This window comes from Eupeodes corollae, chromosome 1, assembly GCF_945859685.1.
Source record: "Eupeodes corollae chromosome 1, idEupCoro1.1, whole genome shotgun sequence".
In the NCBI taxonomy this organism is placed as follows: Eukaryota; Metazoa; Arthropoda; class Insecta; order Diptera; family Syrphidae; genus Eupeodes; species Eupeodes corollae.
The window spans coordinates 19,408,651-19,432,948 of record NC_079147.1 but is presented as its reverse complement, the minus strand read 5'-3'; the positions used below and the strand labels follow the sequence as shown (position 1 = coordinate 19,432,948).

At 35.9% G+C, this 24,298-nt stretch overlaps 1 protein-coding gene across 8 annotated transcripts in view; it reads left to right on the top strand.

Annotated features, from left to right (window-relative positions):
- LOC129954079 (phosphoribosyl pyrophosphate synthase-associated protein 2) overlaps positions 1–24,298 on the top strand; it is a 42,355-nt gene that overhangs the window by 15,528 nt on the left and 2,529 nt on the right. For 5 of the 8 annotated variants that reach the window (XM_056067736.1, XM_056067734.1, XM_056067737.1 and 2 more), the window contains 6 exons: positions 8,298–8,534; positions 8,603–8,759; positions 8,830–8,961; positions 12,650–12,816; positions 19,672–19,734; positions 19,821–19,935. In XM_056067736.1, the coding sequence (XP_055923711.1) occupies positions 8,338–8,534; positions 8,603–8,759; positions 8,830–8,961; positions 12,650–12,816; positions 19,672–19,734; positions 19,821–19,935 (831 nt within the window). In that variant the 5' untranslated portion in view covers positions 8,298–8,337. The remainder of the gene's footprint in view (positions 1–8,297; positions 8,535–8,602; positions 8,760–8,829; positions 8,962–12,649; positions 12,817–19,671; positions 19,735–19,820; positions 19,936–24,298) is intronic. The other 3 variants (XM_056067735.1, XM_056067741.1, XM_056067740.1) reach the window with 3 other exon arrangements.

Below are 24,298 nucleotides of genomic sequence, written 5' to 3'. Positions count from 1 at the left end.
GATATGCCAATAAGAATGGAAAACGAAAACCTTTTCATAAAGCTTTTCGTGACCATATTCCCAAATTTTGAAGTATAGATATAATATATAGAAAGAAAAAAGTCTGAAGCAGTTAAATGACAAGATCTAAGTGTCGAATTGTGATCACTTCTTGTAGAAATAAGACCGCCATGAAACAGTTGTGATATCATGCCTTATTGAAAATATCAAAAATCATTTATTAGAGGTCAGTAGCGAGTAAATTCATCGTGGAAAAAGCACCAGCCTCTTTTAAAAAAAAATTAAGTTCCCATCACATCGCCCCATACCAAAAACCACACCATCAAGTTAGGACCTTGAAGTTTTACAACATTATTACATATTCAAGTCTCTCAAGCCTCTAAAATAAAAATGAGCCCCAATATCATCACTGAACATAAAAAAAAATCGAAAAAAAATTAATTTTGTGTGAATTTAACAGCCTTAAGACTGACGTCTTTATGCAAAATACGGTATATTGTCGTTTGTGGAATACCTTATTGCAAAAATTTGATAGAAACCCGTTAAACCTGGGTTTTCGTCAAAGGTAGCTCTCAATCAGTTTTTCTTTAGCGACGCAAAGGGTTTCGATTTTAACATCACTAACAATTCGAATTTGAACACTAGTTACACAATTATTTGGAGATATATCAAAAAGTTTTAAGTCAACAAAATTTTAGGTTTTGATTTAGTTTAACGGATTTTCTTTTTCTAACAGATTTTGTTCTCTAACAAATCAAACCTAACAAAACTGCTAACTATTGTATTAATTAAGTCTTTAGACAATAAATCATATATAAAGCATATTTAGTTTTTTAATTAACGTCTTAAGTTTATTTAAGTCCTATTTGTCTTACTTCAAAAAACTGTCTTCCAAGACACCAATATTCCTTTAGTTCTAAGAAATTTCACTGCAAAATGTTCACGGTTTGTGTAGCAAATGCCAAAACGAAACCTCTTATTTCAAAACTCTCTAGTTCCGTAAAACGCATGGACTATAAGTAGATGCTACCCATGCTTGATTTTTGGCTTTTAAACTGCTCATCTCAAAAAACCAACAAAATCGAATAATACTTTATTTATAAAAGTATCATAATTTGGCAGGGTTGAACTGAAAACCTCTTGCATGGCAGTCCAACGCATTAACCATCATGACAGGGCTACTACTTGTAAGAATTTTAGCAAGCAAAAAATGCCCAGAGATTTCAGAAGCCATGTTGGTGTATGGCGGATGTAAGAGTGGGCAAGACCTCCGAGGGTCAACTCATGGACAAATTGGGGATCTAAATTTAAAAGCATGGCATGCTTTTGGTGCTAGAGTCAATGTCAATACCGTAAAAGATGTTTGAGGATAGTACCGTTTTCCATTGGTTTTTCTTAAGCGGGCCATAGACACTCGATCAAGACACCACTTAACTTGTTACCTCAAGAACGTCAAAGTTGATATTCAATGCCATCGTTTTAGTACCAACTTCATAGTAAAGGAATGATTTGGTCTTAATGTCATTCATATATATGTATATTAGATCGCTATTTTATATTTTTATGTTCGATGATTACGTACTTTTCTAGAACTAAGTTCGCCTGTCATGTCGTTTATTTAACCTAACGCTGTATCAATGTAACCTTTGTGAACTGCAACGCCACAAGTAAAGAAATCAAGTTCGTTATAATTGATCTCACTTTCTGCGGGTCTTGTTCGAATGTTAGACGTACCATGGTACAATCAGCTTAAAGAATTCATTTAATATGAGAAATAGGAATAAAAATTGTTAAGCCCTGAATTAGGGCACATTTTTTGGGACAACTTCACTTTCTCAAATATGCCTCGAAAAATCTTTAAGGCTATTTATTACCTCCTTTGGGATTTTTGATGGTTTCGACTCAGAATATTCTCCGATAGAGCTTTTATTTATTTTAAAGAGAAATTATTGGAAGTTTATTTCATTGTAAAAGAGAAATGTATCCCACCTATGTTGAAAAACTATACCAGCCAAATGGACTACGTTTGCAGTACGACAAAAGGAAAAGATTAGAGAAAGAACCCGATTTTACAACAACAAAACTAATAAAAATGCTAGTATGTAAATTCAATTGAGAGGACCACAATAATTCAGCTGGGGTGGCGCGGTGTGTAGTGCATCGCCTCGCTAAGCTGCTTGGTCAGGATTCGAAACGCAATGACGGTTGAAAAATGTTTTAATTAATATGAACTAAAGACTAAGTACCTCAAACAAAGGCCATCGCTCACATGTTAAATTCAGCACCACGATATCCTTTCCATGAAACTTTCTTCGCTAACTTTACAAATCAATCCAAATTTTATGAATTGCGAATCATTATCATAAACTTTATCTTTGACATGACCGCTAAGAAAAAAGTCTGAAACTATTAAATCACAACATTCCAAGAACGAATTGTGATCATTTCTTGGCGAAATAATACGGCCATTTAAAAGTTGTGATTGTTTCGTTGCTTGATTTGCACGTATCGCCGACTCGTTGGAACTTCGTCCACTTCTGGTTATTAAAGTAGCCTCTGAGGTAAAAACGAGACTCAAAATGAACCTCATGATCAAAGCTAAAGATAATTCTTCGAAGAAAACCTGAATATTGATGAATTTCAAGGACCGAATTAGCGAAGATATAAAGTTTCTGATGATCGACCGGATAAAGTTTTTGTACCTACTTCCAAAGGTCAATGAAAAATCGATAAATAAATAAATGAGATTTCGTGAACAGTAACTTTAAATCAGTTTTTTTGAGCGACGGAAAGGGTTTATAATTTAAAATGACTAACAGTTCGAATTTGTCCACTCGGACAACAAAGTCCAAGAAGGAACTTCACTCACGACGACGACGGCCTAAAATTGCTTTAGTTTCTTAAACCATTCACCGTTTTTGTAAAGAATTTTAAACAGAACCTTTCTTTAATACAAATAAGTCTTTATTGTGGCAAAAGTTCTAAAGCAACGGCTATGCTACAATGACTGTTCTTGTCTAAATAATGTCTTTATTGTTCATGGCTGAAACTCATGCTATATGGTTTGCTTTTAAACTGTGATTAGATGTCATTTTGGAGCTATTATTTGAGTTTTTATTATATACAAATATTCGTTTAACTATTTTGTATCCAAATCAAAAAAATGATTGCTGCGATCGGTCTCATAACGATAAGCCATCCGAATACCTTCTTGTTAGTGTTTTACTTAAAGGATTCGAAGGGTATCTAAGAATTGTTGGTATATGTGGATATCTGACAGAACAGCTGAACCAATAGTTTTGGTTCTCACAATTTAAAAATTGGTCCGTCTTTTTGTAAACAACTTGTTTATCTATAGCTTTTTAGTTGCATCAATAATGCCCATTTTTATGTTTCATTCATATTTTTAGTGACACTGCCAAACTAAATACCCAAATTTAATAAGTTATCGAGTTCTTCATCAATACTAAATAAAAAATTCCTGCGCTGAATTCAGAATCAGCAGCAAATTTTGTTTTAATTAAATTAAGATCTCAAACTGATTGAACGCAGAGCAAACTCGAGATTATGCTTAACTTTGGAATTAACTTGATCTAATAAACTGGGCATCAAACTAAATTTTTCTAACAACGTTTTGTCTAAAATTGTAGTTTCGGGTTTATTAAAGCTAATTTCCTTGCAAAACATTATCCATAGATAGTACTTCACTTCAAATCAAACTTTTTAATAATTGCGTTTGGGCTTAGTATTATTAAACTTTTGCATATAAACCACAAAGACCGTCATACATAATAGAATATCAACAACTTTATTCTTAGTCAAACTTGTAGCTTCTTTGAATTTAAATTAAAAAAAAAAACCTTTGATAAGAAAGTTTCTATGAAATCCTTAAAACCTACTGGTCATACTTTCTTACCTGAATCACCCATCCTCTTGCTTGTTTCTGGTTCTACTGCATGTTGCCTGACAATCTATTTCCAACAATCTCTCTATAAAGTAAATTTTCCTTCAATCTACTTCCTTTCATCCATTTTGACGCACAGTTTCTTCTTCTAGTTCTTGTTGTTTTTCAAGGAATTTCACCCTACAAGGATTCAAGTATACGGTGTGTTTGTCGTCTTCTTTTGTATTCCGTGCTAAACTCCAGAGGTTTGTTTTTGAAATTTACGACTGACTTAAGAATACTTTAAAGTTGTACAATCACACGCAGGCTAAACACTTTCCAATAAAGTCTACATTCTATGGTACATTTTTGTTCAAAGGATATCGTAAATTTAAATCTTTTTGGTTCCTTATTTTATATTTTCTTTTAACTTTTGTCCTTAGTTAGTTTTGGTTGCATTTTTATTTGCTTACAACTCTTTAGAATTTCTTATTTGCATTTCAAATAGATTGATTTAAACATATATACCCACACTTTTGAGTTTAGGACAACAACTTTAAAGAAACTATACGATTTAAAAATGAAATTCCCAACATTCGATGTGTTTGATCGATAAAATTACACATCTTTTATGGTTGCCATATAAAACAATACCTATAGCAAAACTTATTTAGTTCACTAGAGCAAATAGGAAAAAGTCTCAGATAGGTAAATAATGCAAATTCCTGCAATGAAAATCAATTAATTGCGAACTTTATGCAGTGATTACGGTAACGGGCATATAGACGCTCTTGTATAGTGAACAGGAAGTGAAAAACACATATTCATATAAGTAGGTACCTTACCCACCTTAAGAAAATGTAGAGTGAAAGTTTGATGTAACGTAGGAAATTCCGTGACCCTTGTGCGTATCAATAGAATTCAGTTTGTTTACCATAAAATTACATTTATGGTTTTCGGTCTGTACCTCTACCCAACATATAATTTTATGGGATAAATAAATTCTCTTTTAATTTACTTCAAAAAAGTATCGATTTAAATTTGTAGTTGGTGTTATTGGTTTTGCAATAGTCAACAGACTTTCTATAGAAGAAAAGCCTTTTCTTTTTATTATAATAATCATCTGTTTTAGTTGATATCGAATTCTATATTGGTAACTTAACCCTATACCCTTAGTCAATCGGACAAGTTCATATGGCACTCAGGTAAATATTTAATATTGGACATGAAATACCCATCATTTTAATTCCCAGATATCTTCCATAGAGTATTTGTTTCAAGAAATCAATGGTTTTAAAGAGGAAGGTATAAAATCAAAAATGATAACAATATCAAGCCAAGGAATTTTGGGGCTGAATGATCTCAATAAGGTCACGAATTACAACTTTAAGGTTTTGAGTGGATTATGATGGAGAACTGGTGTAAATATGTGTAACCAAAGAAAAAGGACTTAAATCCCCAGATTTCATGACCAAATGATGACTTTCTTACTTCCTTAAGATGTCGCTATAGTCCTGTGTGAACTAGGGCCTCACCCAACAAACTTCTCCATCTAGTTTGGTCCCAAGGTAGATGTCTTCAGTCTCCAGAGATGCCAAAACTAGACATGGATCTATACAGTTCTTCCCTTTAGATGCTGTCATATGCTATTGAAATCGATGAAGAGATGGTTGCAGGCAGTTGGATGTTCTTGGATTTTATCTAGGAACTGCTATAGTGTGAATAATTGATTGACAGTAGACGTTCTTGGTCTTAAACCACATTGAAAAAGACATATCATCAGGTTGTTGACGGTTGGCTTTAAACGTTCACATATTACGCAAAGATGATATTGTAAGCGATGTTAAGGAGACTGATGCCCCTATAGTTGGTGCAGTTAAGATAGTCTCCTGTTCTCAGTTTCGGGGAAACAATAATGAGGTTCTATTCATTGAAAATGCTCCATTCCGACTATAGTTTACAGATAAATTGGTACATGCTCCTAATCAAATTATCTCCAGCTACTTTGAAGTGCTCTTCAGCTTCATATGGCATTCCTTCCTTCGTCTTAGTCGGGAAGACTGAATTGTTGGTTTTCGTCGTCTTTACTGATATACTATCCTGCCACAAACGGAAACAACTTTAAAAGAGGTTACTAATGAATTGGTCGGCGAAGGGTTTAGCGATCTCTTGTTGTATCTTCTCCCTATTTTGCCTTTGGTATGCAAACCCAAAGTTCAACCTTGGGTACAACGAGATAGTGGTCCGAATCGATTGTAGCTCTTCGGAAAGTTCGGACATCCATGATGCTGGAGCGGGTCCAGCATCGATAGCATCTTACCAAATGACTACTTTTCTTACTAAAATTTCGAACAAGTGAGGCTCAATAATATCCATTGCCCAAAATATCACGCCAAACAGTGACTTATCCTAAGTCTTTGTTGGAATTTAATTTAAAGTCTATAACTTTCAGAAAATAAAATGCAACAAGTTAAACGTTATAAAAATGGCACGTCCAGCCAGTAGTTTTATTAAAAACAGAATAAACAAAAGAAAAACAATAGTTCAAAAATAAGAAAGATCTTTGTGTGACAAAGATGTGAATATAATACTGTGACAGAGATAAAAGGATATAAACTATACAACTCGTATTTCCAATGGTCGTTTCATATCTGGTACCAACAGTCTTTTTGTAAAATACGTTGTAATGTAGTTTTTAGCATGCCTAATTCCAAAGGTCGACTAGAAATCGAAAACCTGGGCAAGACTACTGTCTACACCAGCTACATTCTTGAGCGACGCACACTTGTCCCAACAGCTGCCTTATTCAAAATAAAACTTCTTATTGAAAAACTCTTCATGATACTTAAATGGTGCTTCAAACCTTTTGAGTTAACTGCGGCCTTAACCAACAAGCCCTTACAGCCACTTCTGACTCTGCCTAGACGCCTGCAGTGTTCCAACCATTCAGATTTTTGGCAAATCCTTCTTCTTGGTACAACTTCAATAAACGCATAACAAAAAATCACCTTCATCTTCTGGGTGATGCATCAGTATTGTCAGAGAAGTATCTCACGTTGATCTCGATGGATCTATTATGCTCCCCAGGAAATGATCAGGATTTATAGAGAATCTCAGAATTTCTTTTAGTTGCAAAATTGAGACGTTTCCCCAAAAAAGTGGAGAGTGTTTAACTTGGTCTTTTCATCTTCACATGATCTACATAAATCAAATCATCCGATACTTTTCTTTTCATGTGTGTACCTATCGAACTATGACCCCTTCAGATACTAACTTATAGCGATAAGAAGCTTAGGCTTGCTTAGTCGTAAAAGTTACCTCATTTTCTCCTTTAAAACATATATCCAACGATTCTCCAAAACCCAATAATTTTCAAGAACTGCCCATCTGTTGTTTGTGTTCTCAATTAGATTTTCATTGCTGAAACTTTGATGAATTTCACCATTAATTTGTTTGAGTGGCTTATAAAACAATGCTACAGTTTGACAGGGATGATGTAAATATCCTTTTTTATCCAATTTGTCTGTCTACCCTGGAAAGTACCATCTTCGCGTCGCTCTCTACGGCAGTGTCTCACCAATTTTGACAAAAATGACGGAGTCGTTACTAATACCTGAGCAAGATCCATGCGTTTCGCTTACAGCAGGACTGAAATGACTAATGTCTTGTATAAATATTGTCTCCTTATCCTTATGAGAGAGGCCCTTATACGTACTATCTATAAATGAAATATATTTCCTTTGTGAAAAAAAGAATCGATTAACTTACACATCTTAACTATTACTTTTCGAGCAATATCAGGAATGCGGGTACCTAAAGTTTTATGCCGAATCCTAAAGCCAAATTTTAGAAGCAATTTGCATGATATGACTTCAATTCCACGCAAGAGGTAATGCAGATGAAAAGAAGTTTTAAGGCATATGGCATGAGAGTTCTTCGCACTTCCCGATCACTTAACGGATACTACATTACCTAGCTTAAGAAAAAAACTGAAACGTATATTCATAAGATAAAGTTTCATCCATCACTTTAGACTTTCATTGCTGCTTCCATAAGTTCAACCGTTTTTAAAAAACAACGCTCTTCATACACCCCCAGAATAGCAAACGTCTTAAAAAAAATAAAAACAAAGAATTAGCTTTCGTTCCTAGTTACCCTTTCCCCGCCACTAACAGAATTTAAAACTTGTATATACAATAAAAAGCTTATAATATTAGAGCACTTATATTTGCCTATACTTCCACCTGGGTTTTATAGCTTATATCCCGGGAAGAATAATTTACTTGTTCCGCTTTAAAACAAAAAAATGCTAGTTCCATAGATTTTCTTGGCGTTTTCTTTTTCTATTGACTTAACATTTAATTAAATTTTAACTATTCAAAGTTTATTTATGTAATTAATATTTATTTTACAGATTAGGAAGTGTCCGTCCACCAAAACGCTATCGAGGCGAAATGGAGGCATCATCAGCATCAGAAATTGTCATTATCCATGGCAATTCACATCCTGATTTGGCAAATATGGTTGCCGATCGAATGGGATTGAAGAGTGGTGGTTGTTCAGTTTTCCATAAGACAAATCGTGAGACTATGGTTGAAATTGGTGATTCTGTTCGTGGTAAAGATATATACATCATTCAAACTGGAACTAAGTCAGTTTTTGAAAAACTATAAATTATTTCTAATACTTTTATTAACTTTGCTTTTTTTGTTTTAAAAGGGATGCGAATAATAACATCATGGAATTGCTTATTATGGCTTATGCTTGTAAGACTTCATCGGCTCGTTCTGTTGTTGGTGTAATTCCATATTTGCCATATTCAAAGCAATGTAAAATGAGGAAACGTGGTTGTATTGTTACTAAATTGTTGGCCAAGGTGAGTGGATTTTAAATATGATTGTTTTTTGGTTTAAATTAACTTTAAATATTTGTTTTTTTTTTTGAAGATGATGTGCAAATCTGGTCTCACACACATAATCACAATGGACTTGCATCAAAAGGAAATTCAGGGTTTCTTTGATATTCCCGTGGATAATCTAAGAGCTTCACCATTCTTGTTGCAGTATATTCAAGAAAGTGTAAGTTGTTATTTAAAATATTCAATTGAGCTTGTCTGGAAAATCATTACGAAGCTGGTACTTTCTATATTTAGTCACTCCCAGAATTCAAGTCAAATACTGTTTTGAACAGGCCATCTGTTTTAGCGCTAAGCGATAATTCGGGGTTTAACCCTCACCGTTATAGGCATGACTTAGCCGTATATGTAAGGAATGATGTTGCTTATGATCTCTACCGCAAAATGGTCCGGGTACCAATATAAATTTAAATTATATGTGGTTAAAACTCACGGTTTAAAGGCGCATCATTCATACCTTTTTTTATTTATGGCCGCCCAAGTCTGCAAAGTAATTCGACTTCCAACAAATTCGATGCGCTGTACGAATTTATCCAGAGAATTGTTTTCCATTTTGTGCACAGTAAGATCGTTGTAATGGGCGATGTATTCAATTCTTGGTGGATTTTAGCGCAGATATGATTTCATACTTAATTCTTTCATTTAGTTTTCGGATTTACAAAGCCAACCTCACTGAGGAATACTGAAAATAAGATGAAATCAGCCAGAAAGACGGACATAGTCGACGCATTAAATTCGGCAAAAATACTACAATGTCTCAAAGATAGTAAAAATGTCTGGTCATTTGTAAAAAATGTTTGCAACACTACGTCATTGTTTCCAACGACTATCCTTTTGTAAGCTCGATTGGTAAAGCCAATTCCCTTGCCCCACAGTTTGCTATTAATTCTTGCCGGATAGTATCGTTTATCTTACCGAAACTAATCTTTACATTCTTTTGAAGAAAGTAAGATTATTGAACTGACATTTCAAAAGTACATACGTTTCAAATTTAGAAGGAATTTCAGGATTTTTATTTCTATAAAAAAAATCATCACGAACCACGAACCGAAGCCTGTAAGGACGATCAGGGGAACATCGAAGACGACCAGCAGTCTATGTTGAGAATATGGAAAGACCAATTCTCTAAACTATATAACGGCGATGACGAACCGAATTCCGCTGTAAGGGAGATAGAACCACTCAACTTAGGCGGCGCAGATCAACAATTCCGCCTACCCGACCTAGACGAAGTGAACTATTTAAAGCAGCAGGCGATGACTTGGTAGGGAGCATGCACCAACTCAGCTGCAAAATATGGTCGGAAGAAAGCATGCCCAATTAGTGGAATCTCAGCATAGTTGGCCCAATCATAAAAAAGGACACCTTCTAAATTGCGCCAACTACAGAGGCATCAGTCTCCTAAACATTGCATATAAGATCCTTTCTGCCGTATTATGTGAATGTCTGAAGACGTTTGTCAACAACCTGATAGGTCCTTATCAGTGTGGCTTCAGACCAAGAAAGTCCACTATCGAACAAATATTCACACTACGCCAGATCTTGGAAAAAATCCAGGAGCTTCAAATCGATACCCACCATCTTTTTATCGATTTTAAAGCCGCGTATGACATCATCCATAGGGAAGAGCTCTACCGAGCAATGTCTAATTTTGGCAACCCTGTCAAACTTATCCGTTTGTGCAGAATTACGATGGAGAATGAACGGTGCTCTATCAAGATCTGGAAAGATCTCACCGATGCATTTGATGCCAAAAAAGTTTTAGACAAGGCGATGCACTGTCATGCGTCTTCTTCAATATCGTTCTGGAAAGAATTGTGCAAAACTCAACCGTCAACACTAGAGGCACAATCTTCCAAAGGTCCACCCAATTACTCGGATACGCAGATGATATTGACATAATTGGAAGATCAAAGCGTGATGTCAGTGGAGCGTTTTTGAGCATTGCGACCGAAGCGAAGAAGATGGGTTTAATGAGGACAAGACCAAGTATATGCTGTCATCAAAAAAGGACATTTAACAACGACGTCTTGGACAAAACGTCACCATGGACAGCTATAACTTCGAGGACTTTGTCTACCTAGCACCGCTCTAAACACAGACAACGACACCAGCGCTGAAATCAAACGAAGAATAACTCTTGCAAATCGCTCCTTCTTTGGACTTAGAAGGCAGTTGAGAAGTAAAGTCCTCTCTCGAGCATCTAAAATCACCATCTATAAGACACTCATCATCCCGGTTCTCATTTATGGTGCTGAGGCCTGGACCTTTTCAAAGAAAGATGAAAGCGTCTTAGGATGCTTCGAAAGAAAAATTCTTTGGGTGATTTTTGGTCCCGTACGCATAGATGGAGAATGGAGGAGAAGATATAACAACGCACTGTACGGGCTGTACAGCGACACTGACGTATTTAGCAGAATTAAAGTCCAATGGCTTAGATGGCTGGGTCATGTAGAGCGAATGGGCCTTTATATCATATAATGAGATAGGAAAATATCCATTTTTAATAAAGTAAAAGTATTAAACAAAGGATGAAGCCTAAGATGGCTTCCTTTAGGAACAGCAATTGTGTTTGGTAGCTTAAAAGTTCTCTTCAAAAAATATCGCTCAAGTTTTCTGACCTTATCCAACTTTTTATGGCCCCATATTTGTGCTGATTAGAACATAATTGCTTGTGGGTTGCTTGAAACACTCTATACTTTACAGCCGGATCCACATTCTTGTGTACCATAAAACTCTTCCAACTTGTGTTTAAGGCACTTTTCGATTTTGCTAGCTTTAAAGCAATTGTTTTCTCCTTCTTAAGTTTCTTTTAATTCCCAAGTAATTATATTCGTTTACAGTCTCCATATCCCAAATTTATAAGCAACATTTTTCGTTTCGACAATTTCTAACTCGTGCTTGTCGAAAGATGATAACTTTTGAATTGGTTAGAATAATCAGTAACCTCTACCTCTCACAATAGTCAGCCAATCTGTTAATCAGAAATTGAAGTGCATTTGACGTATCTGCAACTGCTATGATCTCATCATAAGATTGGTAATTTTCACTGTGTAAATCACGTTTATCCCTCCAAGACGACAAATCTCTTCAATGTCGTCAGTATACAGAGCAAACAGCATAAGTCTGAGTTTGCAACCTAGTGGTTTATTAACAGGGTCTATTTCGTTTTCTTTTCTCCAAAAACCATTTTAGTTAATTTTGGCTTCAGTTTTTTAATGAAAGATAAATAAAATATAAATAAAAAGGCGATGCAAGAAATATTTCAACTCTTCTGATCTGGCTGTTATCTACAAGACTTGCATACGTCCAAAGCTTGAGTATAACTCTCATCTCTGGGCTGGTGCTCCTGCAACTTACTTAAGCCTCTTGAACGTAGAGCATTTAAATTGATAGATGATAATATCATCATAAGACCTGTAGATGGTGATTATCGTGAATTTTGGAAATAAATGTTAACGACTTGAAAATGTTGCAGTATTGTAGGTCCTTAAATATTTTCCAATGTATACTCAAAAGTGTGCTAAATACACTTCAATAGCATGAAAGCTAGTTGAAAAATGATCCCTTCCAGAAATTCCTATACCTCTAAATAACACCTTCCATTCCTGACCTTACTCGATAGTCGACATGTGAATGGTTCAGAGTAACTACCTGTTGCGCCACTAAATTAGTGTATTTATTTAACTTTTCTAATTTTGAAAAAAAATTTATTGTTATTCATCCAATCAAAATACTTCATTATGAGATGCGATTCTTTCTAAGTCTTATACTATTTTTCATAATGATTTTCCGACAAGAAACTGTGCTTTTAATTGTGATATAGATTAATGAAGTCTTTTCTCTTCTAGATTCCCGATTACAGAAATTCGGTTATTGTAGCCCGTGACCCTGGCTCAGCTAAAAAAGCAACTTCCTATGCTGAACGTTTGCGTCTAGGAATCGCTGTCATTCATGGTGAACAAAAAGAAGCTGAAAGTGATGAAGTTGATGGCCGATATTCTCCTCCACCAGCCAGGTTAGTGGTGTTTCAAGTTTCTGTGTACTATTTTTTGCAAAATAGTAGGTAATTTATGTTAGTTCAGTATGCTAGTCATGCGGTTCATCAAAAACAAAAACAACAACAAAAAGAAAGGTGATGGTGAAGTACTTGGTCATATAGAAATTAACATAAACAACTATTGTATTTCTTTTGACTAAAGCAATTCATACATACCATTTGTCTTTTTTTTAAGAAAAATGAAATTGCACTAATAATACTATAAGAAAGCTAGTAAGCGATTTCTTTTGTTTAATTTTTCTTAATTTATTTTTGTTAAGTACATTTCAACTATCAATTTGAAAATGTATTTTGTTTGTGTTAGTGTGTGCGAGAAAAAGTAGAAGAATCTAAAGAATTCGAACATTTTATGATATTTAAATAGCTTCATAAAGTAAATTTGCTTAATATAAATGAGCTTCTACACAGCTTCTACTTTGGTAAAAGATAGTATTTGAAAATAGGCAATAAAAAAGTTGAAATATTTATCAAATAATGAAGAAACTCAATTTACAATTTGATTAAACAAACCGTTCGACCTCAAAATCATTTACTAAATTATTGTTATCAATTCTTCATCCACAATCATTTTTAGTAATAACTTGTACATTCTTTTAGTCCCTTACTACCAAATTAAGTCAACTTGTTTCAAATTGTCAGAATCATATTTTTTTTTATTCGACTAAAAGTAAAACTTCATTATTTTTGATTTATTTACTTGTCTGCATTATGCCATTAAAATTTTTGTATAAAATATTTCTATTCCTTTTTCAATGAGTGTATCAATTGTACCTAGTTCGAGTAGTAGGTTAAAATGTTATTGTATTTTTTGTCTAAACAACAGATTGTTAAGGTCAGTGGCTCCTCTTAGTCAACCAAATCCTTAATGAATTCGAACGAAGAGGACTTAAAGTCGAAGCGCTGACGACATTGAAATCATAAAAAAAAGATAAAGAAAAGACTTCTATGCCTGCATGTGAATTTTTGGCAGAAGATAAGCTCCAAGCCCCAAAAACATTCAGTTGTTGTCCACTGCCCTTGAACACATGTTTAGTATGGTTGCCAACTCTTGAAACATCTTCCAATCCTAGTAGTAGAGGACTTTACCAACTGTAACCTTAAAGACATTCTTCTCGCTAGCCTCTTGATATATTCGTGAAAGTATTGTCGGTTAAAAATGTCAAGTTATATAGAAACATAATTAACACTATCGTCATAGACATGAACACTCAAAACTCAATATCTTACATAGAATTTGACCCAGTAGCCCTAACAAAAATATCTATTAAGGAGAAATTAATTGAAAACAAGGTCATAAAAACATATCATGTTTCGATTATATCGGTCAAAGGAAAAACAGAATACCTTTCACAACTAAGCAGGCCCCAAATATCCTACTTTCTTGCTAAAAGAAGAATAATAATACTAAACATCAATCGATACCGAAACTATTTGAAGATATTAATTCTCAAAATTAGTAGTTTTAGATAAAATAAGGGATTCGAATTAAGAAAGTTTCTAGTATCTGATTACTTACTTAAGGTGGCGCTATAGTCCGGGCGGACCTGGGCCTCAATCAGTTACGCACGCCAATTTGGTTGAGGTCTTCACCCACCTGAGTCGCGATCTTCCTCTACTGCGCCGTCTCTCGGGATTGGATTCGAAGACCTTTCGGCTGGAGCGTTGATGTCCATTCGCTCTATATGACCTAGCCATCTAAGCCGTTGGACTTTAATTCTGTTATCTAGGTCAGTGTCGCTGTACAACCCGTACAGCGTTCGTCGTAATATCTTCTCCTCCATTCTCCATCTATGCGTACGGGACCAAAAATCACCCGAAGAATTTTTCTCTCGAAGCATCCTAGGATGCTCTCATCTTTCTTTAGCAGGGTCAGGCCTCAGCGCCATAAATGAGAACCGGCATGATTAGTGTCTTATACATGATGATTTTAGATGCTCGAGAGAGGACTTTACTTCTCAATTGTCTTCTAAGTCCAAAGAAGCAGCGATTTGCAAGAGTTATTCTTCGTTTGATTTCAGCGCAGGTGTCGTTTTCTGTGTTAATAGCGGTGCCTAGGTGGAAAGTCCTTAACTACCTCCAAGTTATAGCTGTCCATGGTGACGTTTTGTCCAAGACGTCGACGTTCAGTGTCCTTTTTTTATGACAGCATATACTTGGTCTTGCCCTCATCGACCACTAAACCCATCTTCTTCGCTTCCGTCGCAATGCTCAAAAACGCTCCACTGACATCCCGCTTTGATCTTCCAATTATGTCAATATCATCTGCGTATCCGAGTAATTGGATGGACCTTTGGAAGATTGTGCCTCTAGTGCTGACGGTTGAGTTTTGCACAATTCTTTCCAGAACGATATTAAAGAAGTCGCATGACAGTGCATCGACTCGTCTCAAACCTTTTTTGACATCAAATGCATCGGTGATATCTTTTCCGACCTTGATAGGGCAGCGTGCATTCTCCATCGTCATTCTGCACAAACGGATAAGTTTGACAGGGATGCCAAAACTAGATATTTCTCTGTAGAGCTCTTCTCTATGGATGATGCCGTACGCGGCTTTAAAATCAATAAAGAGATCGTGGGTATCGATTTGAAGCTTCTGGGTTTTTTCCAAGATCTGCCGTAGTGTAAATATTTGGTCGATAATGGACTTTCCTGGTCTGTTTATAGGCTCTCCTTTCTTATGTATCGGGCAACTATGCTGAGATTCCACTCATCAGGCATCTTTTCTTCGAACCATATTTTGCAGGTGAGTTCGTGCCCTACCAAGTCATCGACTGCTGCTTTAAATAGTTCGGCAGCGATGCCGTCCCAGCAGCTTTGATTGACTTGAGTTTAGATATAGCTATCTTCACTTCGTCAAGGTTGGGTAGGCGAAATTATTGATCGGGTAGGCGGAATTGTTGATCGCCTTGGTTGAGTGGTTCTATCTCCCTTACAGCGGGATTAGGTTACTCATCGCCGTTATATAATTTGGAGAAGTGGTCTTTCCATATTCTCAACATAGACTGCGGTTCTACTACGATGTTCCCCTGATCGTCTTTACAGCCTCCGGTTAGTGGCTGGTGCCCTTAAGAATTTGTTTGTACCTTTTGGTAAAATTTACGCACCCAATTCCTGTTGTTACATCCCTCTATCTCCTCGATCGCGCGCTTCTCGTGCTTCCTTTTTTCCATCTAAGAAGCCGGTTCCTCTCTCTTTTTCAGCTCGTAGAGCTCGCGAGTAGTGCAGCGCCGTTTTGTATGCCTCTTGATTCGCTGCGTGCGCTTGCCGGCATTCAGGGGTCAAACCAGGGGTTTCGCTGTGGTGGCCGTGTGAAAAATAGCACTTCAGAGGCGGCATCTCTAATGGCTGCAAGGCAATGTTGCCATTGGTTTTCAACGCTTAATGTAGGCAGCATAGGACTCTGCAAGAGATTACTATAGACTCGATCGGAAAAGGACATGGCAGTCTCTTGCGATTGTAGCCGTCTAACGTCGAAGCTTCTGTACCTTGGCTAAAACGAGGTAGTGGTCCGAGTCAATATTGGCCACTCGAAATGTTCGGACATCCTGTATACTGAAATGTGTGAACTGCGTACTAGCTACCAGACCGTCTCGCCCCGCAGCGAAATCGGTCAGCATAAATCCGTCTTCTCTTCCTAGCTTGGCGTTAAAATCTCTTAAGACAATTTTAATGTCATAGCCAGGGCACTGCTCATAAGTCTTATCCAAGAGCTCGAAGAGTATTTCTTTGGTGTCTTCATCTTTCTCCTCTGTTAGGGCATGCGCGCATATTAGGCTTATGTTGGCGAATTTATTCTTGATGCGGATTGTCTTGATGCGCTCGCTCACACTGTTGAAACTCAAGACTTTTTGCCTGAGTCTAGTTCCAACAACAAATCCACACCCAAATAGACGCTGTCTTTGTTCTCGGTAGCAGTCGCCGTAGTATACGTCGCAGCCTTTTAGTTTGCGTTTGCCCAGTCCATCCCATCGCACTTCTTGGATGGCGGTAATATCTGCCTTGCAGCAGTTAAGGGCTTCCGCTAATTGTTCGGCTGCACGTGGTCTGTTAAGGGATCTAACAATCCACGTACATATCCGAAGTTCGTTGTCCTTATTTCTTTTGCGTGGGTTGTCAACAGTGAATCCGTCCGTATCCGAGGCTTGTTGGTGCTTCGCAACTAAATGTATTTTCTACGTGGCCGGAAGTCACCTCGACGGCACAACCCCCAACCTGGAGGGCCAGTTCCTTAGTGTAACTCCAAGGAAGGGGAGCCGGATAAACCGCTCCTTACAGGCCTGGGCTCCGAATATGTCGAAGAAGCCCTATAAGGTGTTCACTAAGTAGTTCAACCTTACTGGAACTGTAGACGCCACCGTTGACTCCATCTCGGAAATTCCTCCGCTGCCGTCTGGGTAAGGAGAGGTGCCTTAGTTGAAACACCTCTCCCCCCTCTCTAATTTGCCGTTTGCTGCCCCCAACAACTTTCGACTGTAATATCTGCTTGCCCAGCTGAAAAAAATGCCCTTTTAATTAAGACAACTTTATTCGAAAGTTGACTTAAAAGTTAGTCTAGAACAAATTCTCTTACTACCAAGTCAAGTCGACTTATGTCAGAATATCAGCTGATCATGGCTCAATATTGAACTGTAAGTTAAACTTTTTAACACTGATTTATTTTATATTGTACAGTTGTATTTAAAGTTTTGTATAGAAGCTTTCTTTGTAATATTGGAAAAGGAACAAGGACTTTTTTTTAATACAAAACACAACCTATGATGGAGCTGTAACCTATGAAAGGAGTTTTTTTTTAAGATAATATAGTTGTTCGTACTTTCTGCACGTAAAAGATGGTCCATTAAAGTTCCTAGTTTTAAAATAATGACATTTGAAAAATTAACAAGCTGCTTTGGTCTTATTTTGAGTTCAGAGAATGCAGTTGACTGCAAATGAAGTCCCTTATTTTGTCTGAACCTGCCCAATTTTAAAAAGCACATACAATACTTCATTTAACCAATGACGTAAATTTAAAGTGGCCTACATAGTTGGCTTCATCTAAATTTGGGTTCAAGGAGTGTAGTTGAATTCACTATATTCAATGAAGACTGATTGTTTGTTTTTGAAGTTAAAAAGGTATTAAGTTACTCTCTTAATCAAACGGAATTCGGCTTGGAACACTTCTCGACACAATTAAGTTGTCCTGAAATCGAATCGTGCCTTAAATTCTTCTAACACATTATATTTTTGTAATATGTAAACCCTATACAAAATTGCTAAAAACATCCAAAAACGGGATTTTAAACGTATGATTTTACAAAGTAAAAGATTTTACAAACTAAACAATTTTGTCTTTAAGTTTGAGTTTAAATCATTTTAGAATCCCACCTATTTTTCGTGAATTCTTATTAATAATAAGATGACTTATGGGTCTTCATTTGACACTATCTGAAGTTTTAAAACCCTTTATTGCGATTTCTTTATTTTTTTTTTTAGCAATTCGTGTTAAAAAGTGTTAATTTTTGGTGCTAATTCTGAATCCAAACTCCAATTTTAGCTACATATGTATGTATATGTGCTCGAAATCAGAAATTTTGAAACCTTAAGACCATGAATTCGTTATAAGACCAAAAATGGAGTTTCTGCCATTTTGTGTTAAGAACAGTTTTAGCACAAATGCTTTAGTTTTCCTTTCACAACTAATGAGAATTTTTTTAACATAAATAGAAAACAATAAATCGAAACATTAAGGGATTGTAGATTTAGAAAATCATCACGAATTTCATTGAATTCAAAAAATACTTCAAGAATTTGCATAAAAAAGCCTAATTTAAGGTTGTACCTCAAAAACTTTACGTGATAGATTAATTTTAAATTAAAAATGATTTGAACTTGAGGTATCAAAAACCTGAAAAGTATAATTTGATTGATAGTTTTTTTCTCAAAAAGTAATTCTTGTCAAGAAAAAAAGTGCTTTCTCAAATTTGCCCTAGTTCTTAAACGGACTGTTGCGCCACCCAATTTATTTATTTAGTTGCAATGTCCTGTCGACCAGTCTGATAACGAAGAACTTTTATACTTTGTATCCATTCTTATGCTTATATTTTTAAAGCATTTTTAAATTGTCAATTTTTAAGATAATTAAGTTTGCCTTTTCAAAGTAAATAGTTATTTTCGACAAATCAATATCAAATAGGATTTATAGAAAAATACATGTTTGTGTTACACTTCACTTCAAGAGTCTCAAAAATCATTTAAATACTCACTGTTCATCGCTTTCCCACTGAAAAAAGTGTTTTCATCGCATAAGTTAATCAATTATTCATTGAAATTGATATTGTTTCACTAATGATCAATAAAGTATTCTAGTAATATGAGAGATAATCATTAAAATCATAGTTTCACAAAATTTTATTTTAAAAATGCAAATGTAACGCACTACATACAAAAATATCAGCTGTTGTGTCGCTTGTAAAAAATATCACTCAAATCTTAAAAAACAAAGTAGAACAATAAAAATGTGTAAAGCCATAGTTGCACATATGTATCTCTGATTGTACGTAAATCCTTCAATACAATGTCAAGCCTTATTAACACAGAAAATGGAAATCCTATATCCTTTACTTCAAATCCTTAAACATTGTATTGAAACAATATTTTCCTTATATGGTATTTCCTAGTTAAATTGCAATTTGAAAATAAGCTAACTTTTGTTTTGCCTTTTATATTTTGTATTTTGGTTAATTTAAACGTTTGAACAAAAAAAAAATACCAAAACGAAAAATCGATTCGAATTAAGAAAAAACAAAAACCAAAAATCTATTTTCTGTCACACAGTACATATAGCACTACAATAGGGAATTCAGTTGAAATGTGCTTTCCTTCGACCCCTACTCGTAGGTTTGTATGAATCCAACGAAAAAACATAAATTTCCGTTTATTTAAATTTAAATATGTACTAATTTTTTTTATAAATATTCCTAAAGTAGTAGCAGACAGAGGACAATCAGCGTTTCAGTTGGAGTACCTGGACATCCACCAAAGGAAAAACCACCAATTAATGTTGTTGGTGATGTTAATGGACGAATTGCTATTATGGTGGTAAGTTTAAAAGTTTATTTTACCTTTGTAGTTTTTGACTAACATATTTTAGTAGGGAAGGTGTGGAATTTTCTAAAGATTATAACTTATAGCAATAAGAAAGCACATAGTGTTATAAAAGGTTTTTCCAATAAGAGATCTCATTTTAATATCCTTTTGAAGCTGTCATGACATTTGACAAATAACAACAGTCAGTTTTCAGGGTTATTACTCACGACTAAAGAACTTTTAAGTTGTCGTTAAACATCTTCTCGGCGGGTAATAGTTAACTTAAGCTTTTGGGACAAGTTAATGTTGTTACAAATCGAAACTGTCACCTTAAAACTTTACTCCGAGGTTTGTCGATTCCTCGTCGATCTTAGGAATGCGAAATTTCTCCGCAAACTACATTACAAGGTATCTTGCATATAGACTTAGGTCTTAAACCTTTTAAACTTAATTTTACGCAAGAACTAAAGCCGGTTAATCACCAGCTACGTCTTAACTTTGAAGAACGAAAAATCATCTTCATTGATGAGGCAGATTTTCATCTAAGAGACTATGTTAATGAGCAGAATTGTTGAAAAACATATTCATCTTCAACTTTTTACTGTAAAGCTACAGATTGCCCCACCGAATTATAATTAATGATTTTTGTACGGGTGAGATTGGATTAACCTGATGCCGACTTGTAGAAAAATCTTGTTACCTTGCACAGCGTTTAATGTTTTTATTTTAGTTGGTTAGGAAAATACTTCTAGAAGCATTCACATACTTATAGTCGGACTTCATGAAAATAGGTTTTGGTGCACAAAAAATATAAGCGGGCGACCTTAACTCCTTATATATATTTAGGTTCATAATTATATAAATTTTATCGGATCCTTCAACATGCAATATGCTTAATTTCTTTAAGTTTGTTTTCAATAATACTCCTTTAGTGAGCTTTTTTGAGAAAAGGTTAATTTATTGTAAAGCAGTTAATCGCAAACTTCACCATGTCTAATAGTCTCATAGCTCTTTTCGTAAAGGTCATTTTAACACTATTAATTATCAGCTTTTGAAAAATCGAAGCTTTTTAATGGTGGCCAGTATAAGTTTCCTGATAATAAGTCCACTGGTGGATCTTATGGTTTATCTCACCGAATAGTAAAACTAATGTTTGAATATTTTTGGAGGAAATTTTGCATTTGATATTTCAAAAAATTCTGGAATCTTGCTCTTTGATCGAAAAGCACTCAAAGGTCTCGAAATAACACTGTTGATCATGTACTCGTATATGTTAAAATATAGACAGATAAATAACAAACTAGGTGGTACAGAGACTAAAGTATCAACAGAGACACGCCTCAAAGTGGTGTGTTCTCACCACTTTTCTGGATTCTGGTAGTGAACGAAATTCTTTCCAATCTCGAAAACAATGGTATCAAAACATTGGCCTATGCTGAGGACGTTGCTCTCTTGGCGACAGGGAAACTCCTAACCTATAAGTGAACAACTGAGGACTAAATCTTTTAATTATATTGTAGATGTACACTGAGGGCCAATCTCGTGCCGAGCTTGAAAGACGGGGTACAGAGGAGGTCATGGGCAGAGTTCGCTCCTGGGGTATGAATGTGGGTGTAGATCTGGCCGTGGAGAAAACTTTCATGATGATGCTGAAGGGTATGCTATATAAGAATAAGCAACTAACTGTCAGGGCAGGAGGTGTTTCTCTTAATTATGCAACACAAGTTACTAGACTAAGCTTCCATCCACATTTTATAAGAATTAGGGATAAGGTTTCGGCAGTGGTTCCCATGAATTCCTTTTTAGGAGGACAGGTCGTACCGTGTATGAGGGATTTTTAGTTGCATGTGCAACATTTGGCGCCCCCATTTGGTACAACGCGGCCAAATTAGTTGTCGGTAGGAATAAGATTCTCTCGTGTCAGAAAGTAATGCTCATTGGCTCCTTGCCAGTGTGTCGTACTGTCTCTAAGGAGGCAATGCAAGTGCTGGCTGGGCACCTCCTGGTAGTAATACGCCTGGCGAATGCCTACACGATGTCAAGAGGAATACACTTATCCTCAACGGACTCGGAGAAGACCTCAAATTTTACTGACAAGAAAGTAGGATAGATGTGTGTGCACTAGATAGCAACTAAGATGAAAAAATAGTGAGATGGGAAGAGTAACTTTTGAGTTTCTTCCCAATATTGATCAGGCAGTTAGGGTTAGGGACTTTGGTGGTATCGCTCTTCACGGGCTTTTTACTCACAGGACACGGGCCCATGAATGCATTCTTGCACATGAAGACACTTTTGAAAACAGCGGAGTGTTCCTGTCTAAGAGGTAGGTAGGAAAGTCGTGGTGCTGTGGTTGCAGTATGCGGATCTAAATGGTGTTTTAAGGGTTCTTTTTTACACCTATGGCCCTTAGAATACAAGAAGTGCAAGATAGACCTCGCTTTTCGACAAGGGGTGCAGTTCATGCCATACACATGACTGAGAAATTGTTCTTTTCTCGGTCCTTATATTGTGGGCAGACCCACCGTGAAATGAGTCCTAAACGGAAGGTCTTCACGTTAACCATGTCTATAATATCTGTATAATATTTGTAATGCATAGAGAAGGCTAAAATTCTAAAAATTACTCACAAGGGTACAAATAATAGCATGTAAAGGCATAACACTCACTCACACCACATGAATGGAAGCAATACTCCATATTTTACCCTTGGATCTTCATATTCAAGAAACTATTGCAAACCGTGCCTTACGGCTCAGCCAAAACAATTCCTGGAAATACATCCAAATAGGACGTGCACAGATTTTAAAAAGAACATAGTACATGAAAGCTTGAAAACTGATGTAGTAGTTTTCTGACAAACTGAATGTTGCTATTCCTTAAGATTTCCTAGACGAGAGAGCTGATGAGCTGGCAAGGATTTTTCAATCAGTAAACAATGGTGCATAGACTCAGTAATCTTAAGCTTTAAGCATTACCAAAGCCTGTAAAAGACTATTACAATATCATAGGTTTTAATTATTATTTTTTTATTTTAGGTAAGTTAAATATTTCAGAGTATCACAATGGATCTACAATGATCTAAATGCGGCGATAACGTCGTCAATCACCAGCTCATTAACATAACCTAACAGAATCTGCTCTCTAATCGAAAATACGTGCTTTCATTGTCGATGTATTCCTGTTTCATTGAATTTAAAGTTTTCTTTCTAATCGTGCAATACAAGTTTTATTGAAAAAAAAACTATAAATGCTGGGGTACATCAGGGCTCCAGTTTGTCTTCGATCCTCTTTCGCATACAAATGAAGAAATGGTACAAATAATCTTTCTGCAACTTCTAATCCAATTAAAGTTTACGCTAACATAAGCTTTTCATGTTCGTTTGCAAACTCACATCCCTTCTCTTCACCAACGAACTAGGAAAATCTCACTTAAGTCTTTTCTACACATCAATTTACAATAGGAAATATTAAACCGCGTTCTTAATGCTCTCAAAACCTAATGCTGTCAAGCATCTCTAAAGCAAGACATATCACCAGGTCACTATCAGCTATGAAAACCAAGAAATTGCCAAAAAAGCAGCAAGATGGATTTTCTGTGAAGATGCATGGAATATTTCTCTCTTTTTGATCTAAGAAAAACTCCAACCCCTATTGCTGTACGAGGGTTGCTACTTATGTTTCTGGCTTAATAATGAAAAAAAAAAAACAAAGATTGGTTTTATTATTTTTAAAAATATTCTCCATTCCAACCAATTTTCGTAGCACTTTTTCCACTCCGATTGAGGTACCTCCAAAACATAGTTTTTGAATGCATCAACGGCTTCTTCAGGGGTCGAAAAACGGTATCCGCGCATTTTTTTTAATGTGAGGGAATAAACAGAAGTCATTGGGTGCCAAATCAGGACTGTACGACGGTAACCCATTAATTCGATCTGTGAGAGCTTGCATTGTCATTACGAAGAATGATTCGCCTTTTCTTCTGCTTTTTTCTAATTTGTCCGATGACTTCTGGCAAACAAATTGTCGTATACCATTCAAAATTAACCGACTTACGTTGGGCTACACTACTGTCGCCACGTGACCGGTAATGCTGAGGAAACGGGCAACCCTTTGCTTCGATGTGCTTCTTTCACGAACAACTTTTGTTGGATTTGGCTCATCTTCGAAGACCCATACAGTCGATTGCTGTTTTGTTTCGGGCTCATACGGCTACATCCATGATTCGTGATCTGTGTAGATATTATACACAACATTTTATGCACATTTGACCGTATTTTTCACCATTTCCTTGCACCAATCGACACAAATCTTCTTTTGAGCGCTTGTCAGATTATGCGGGATCCAACGCGAACAAATCTTTTTCACAGCCAAATGT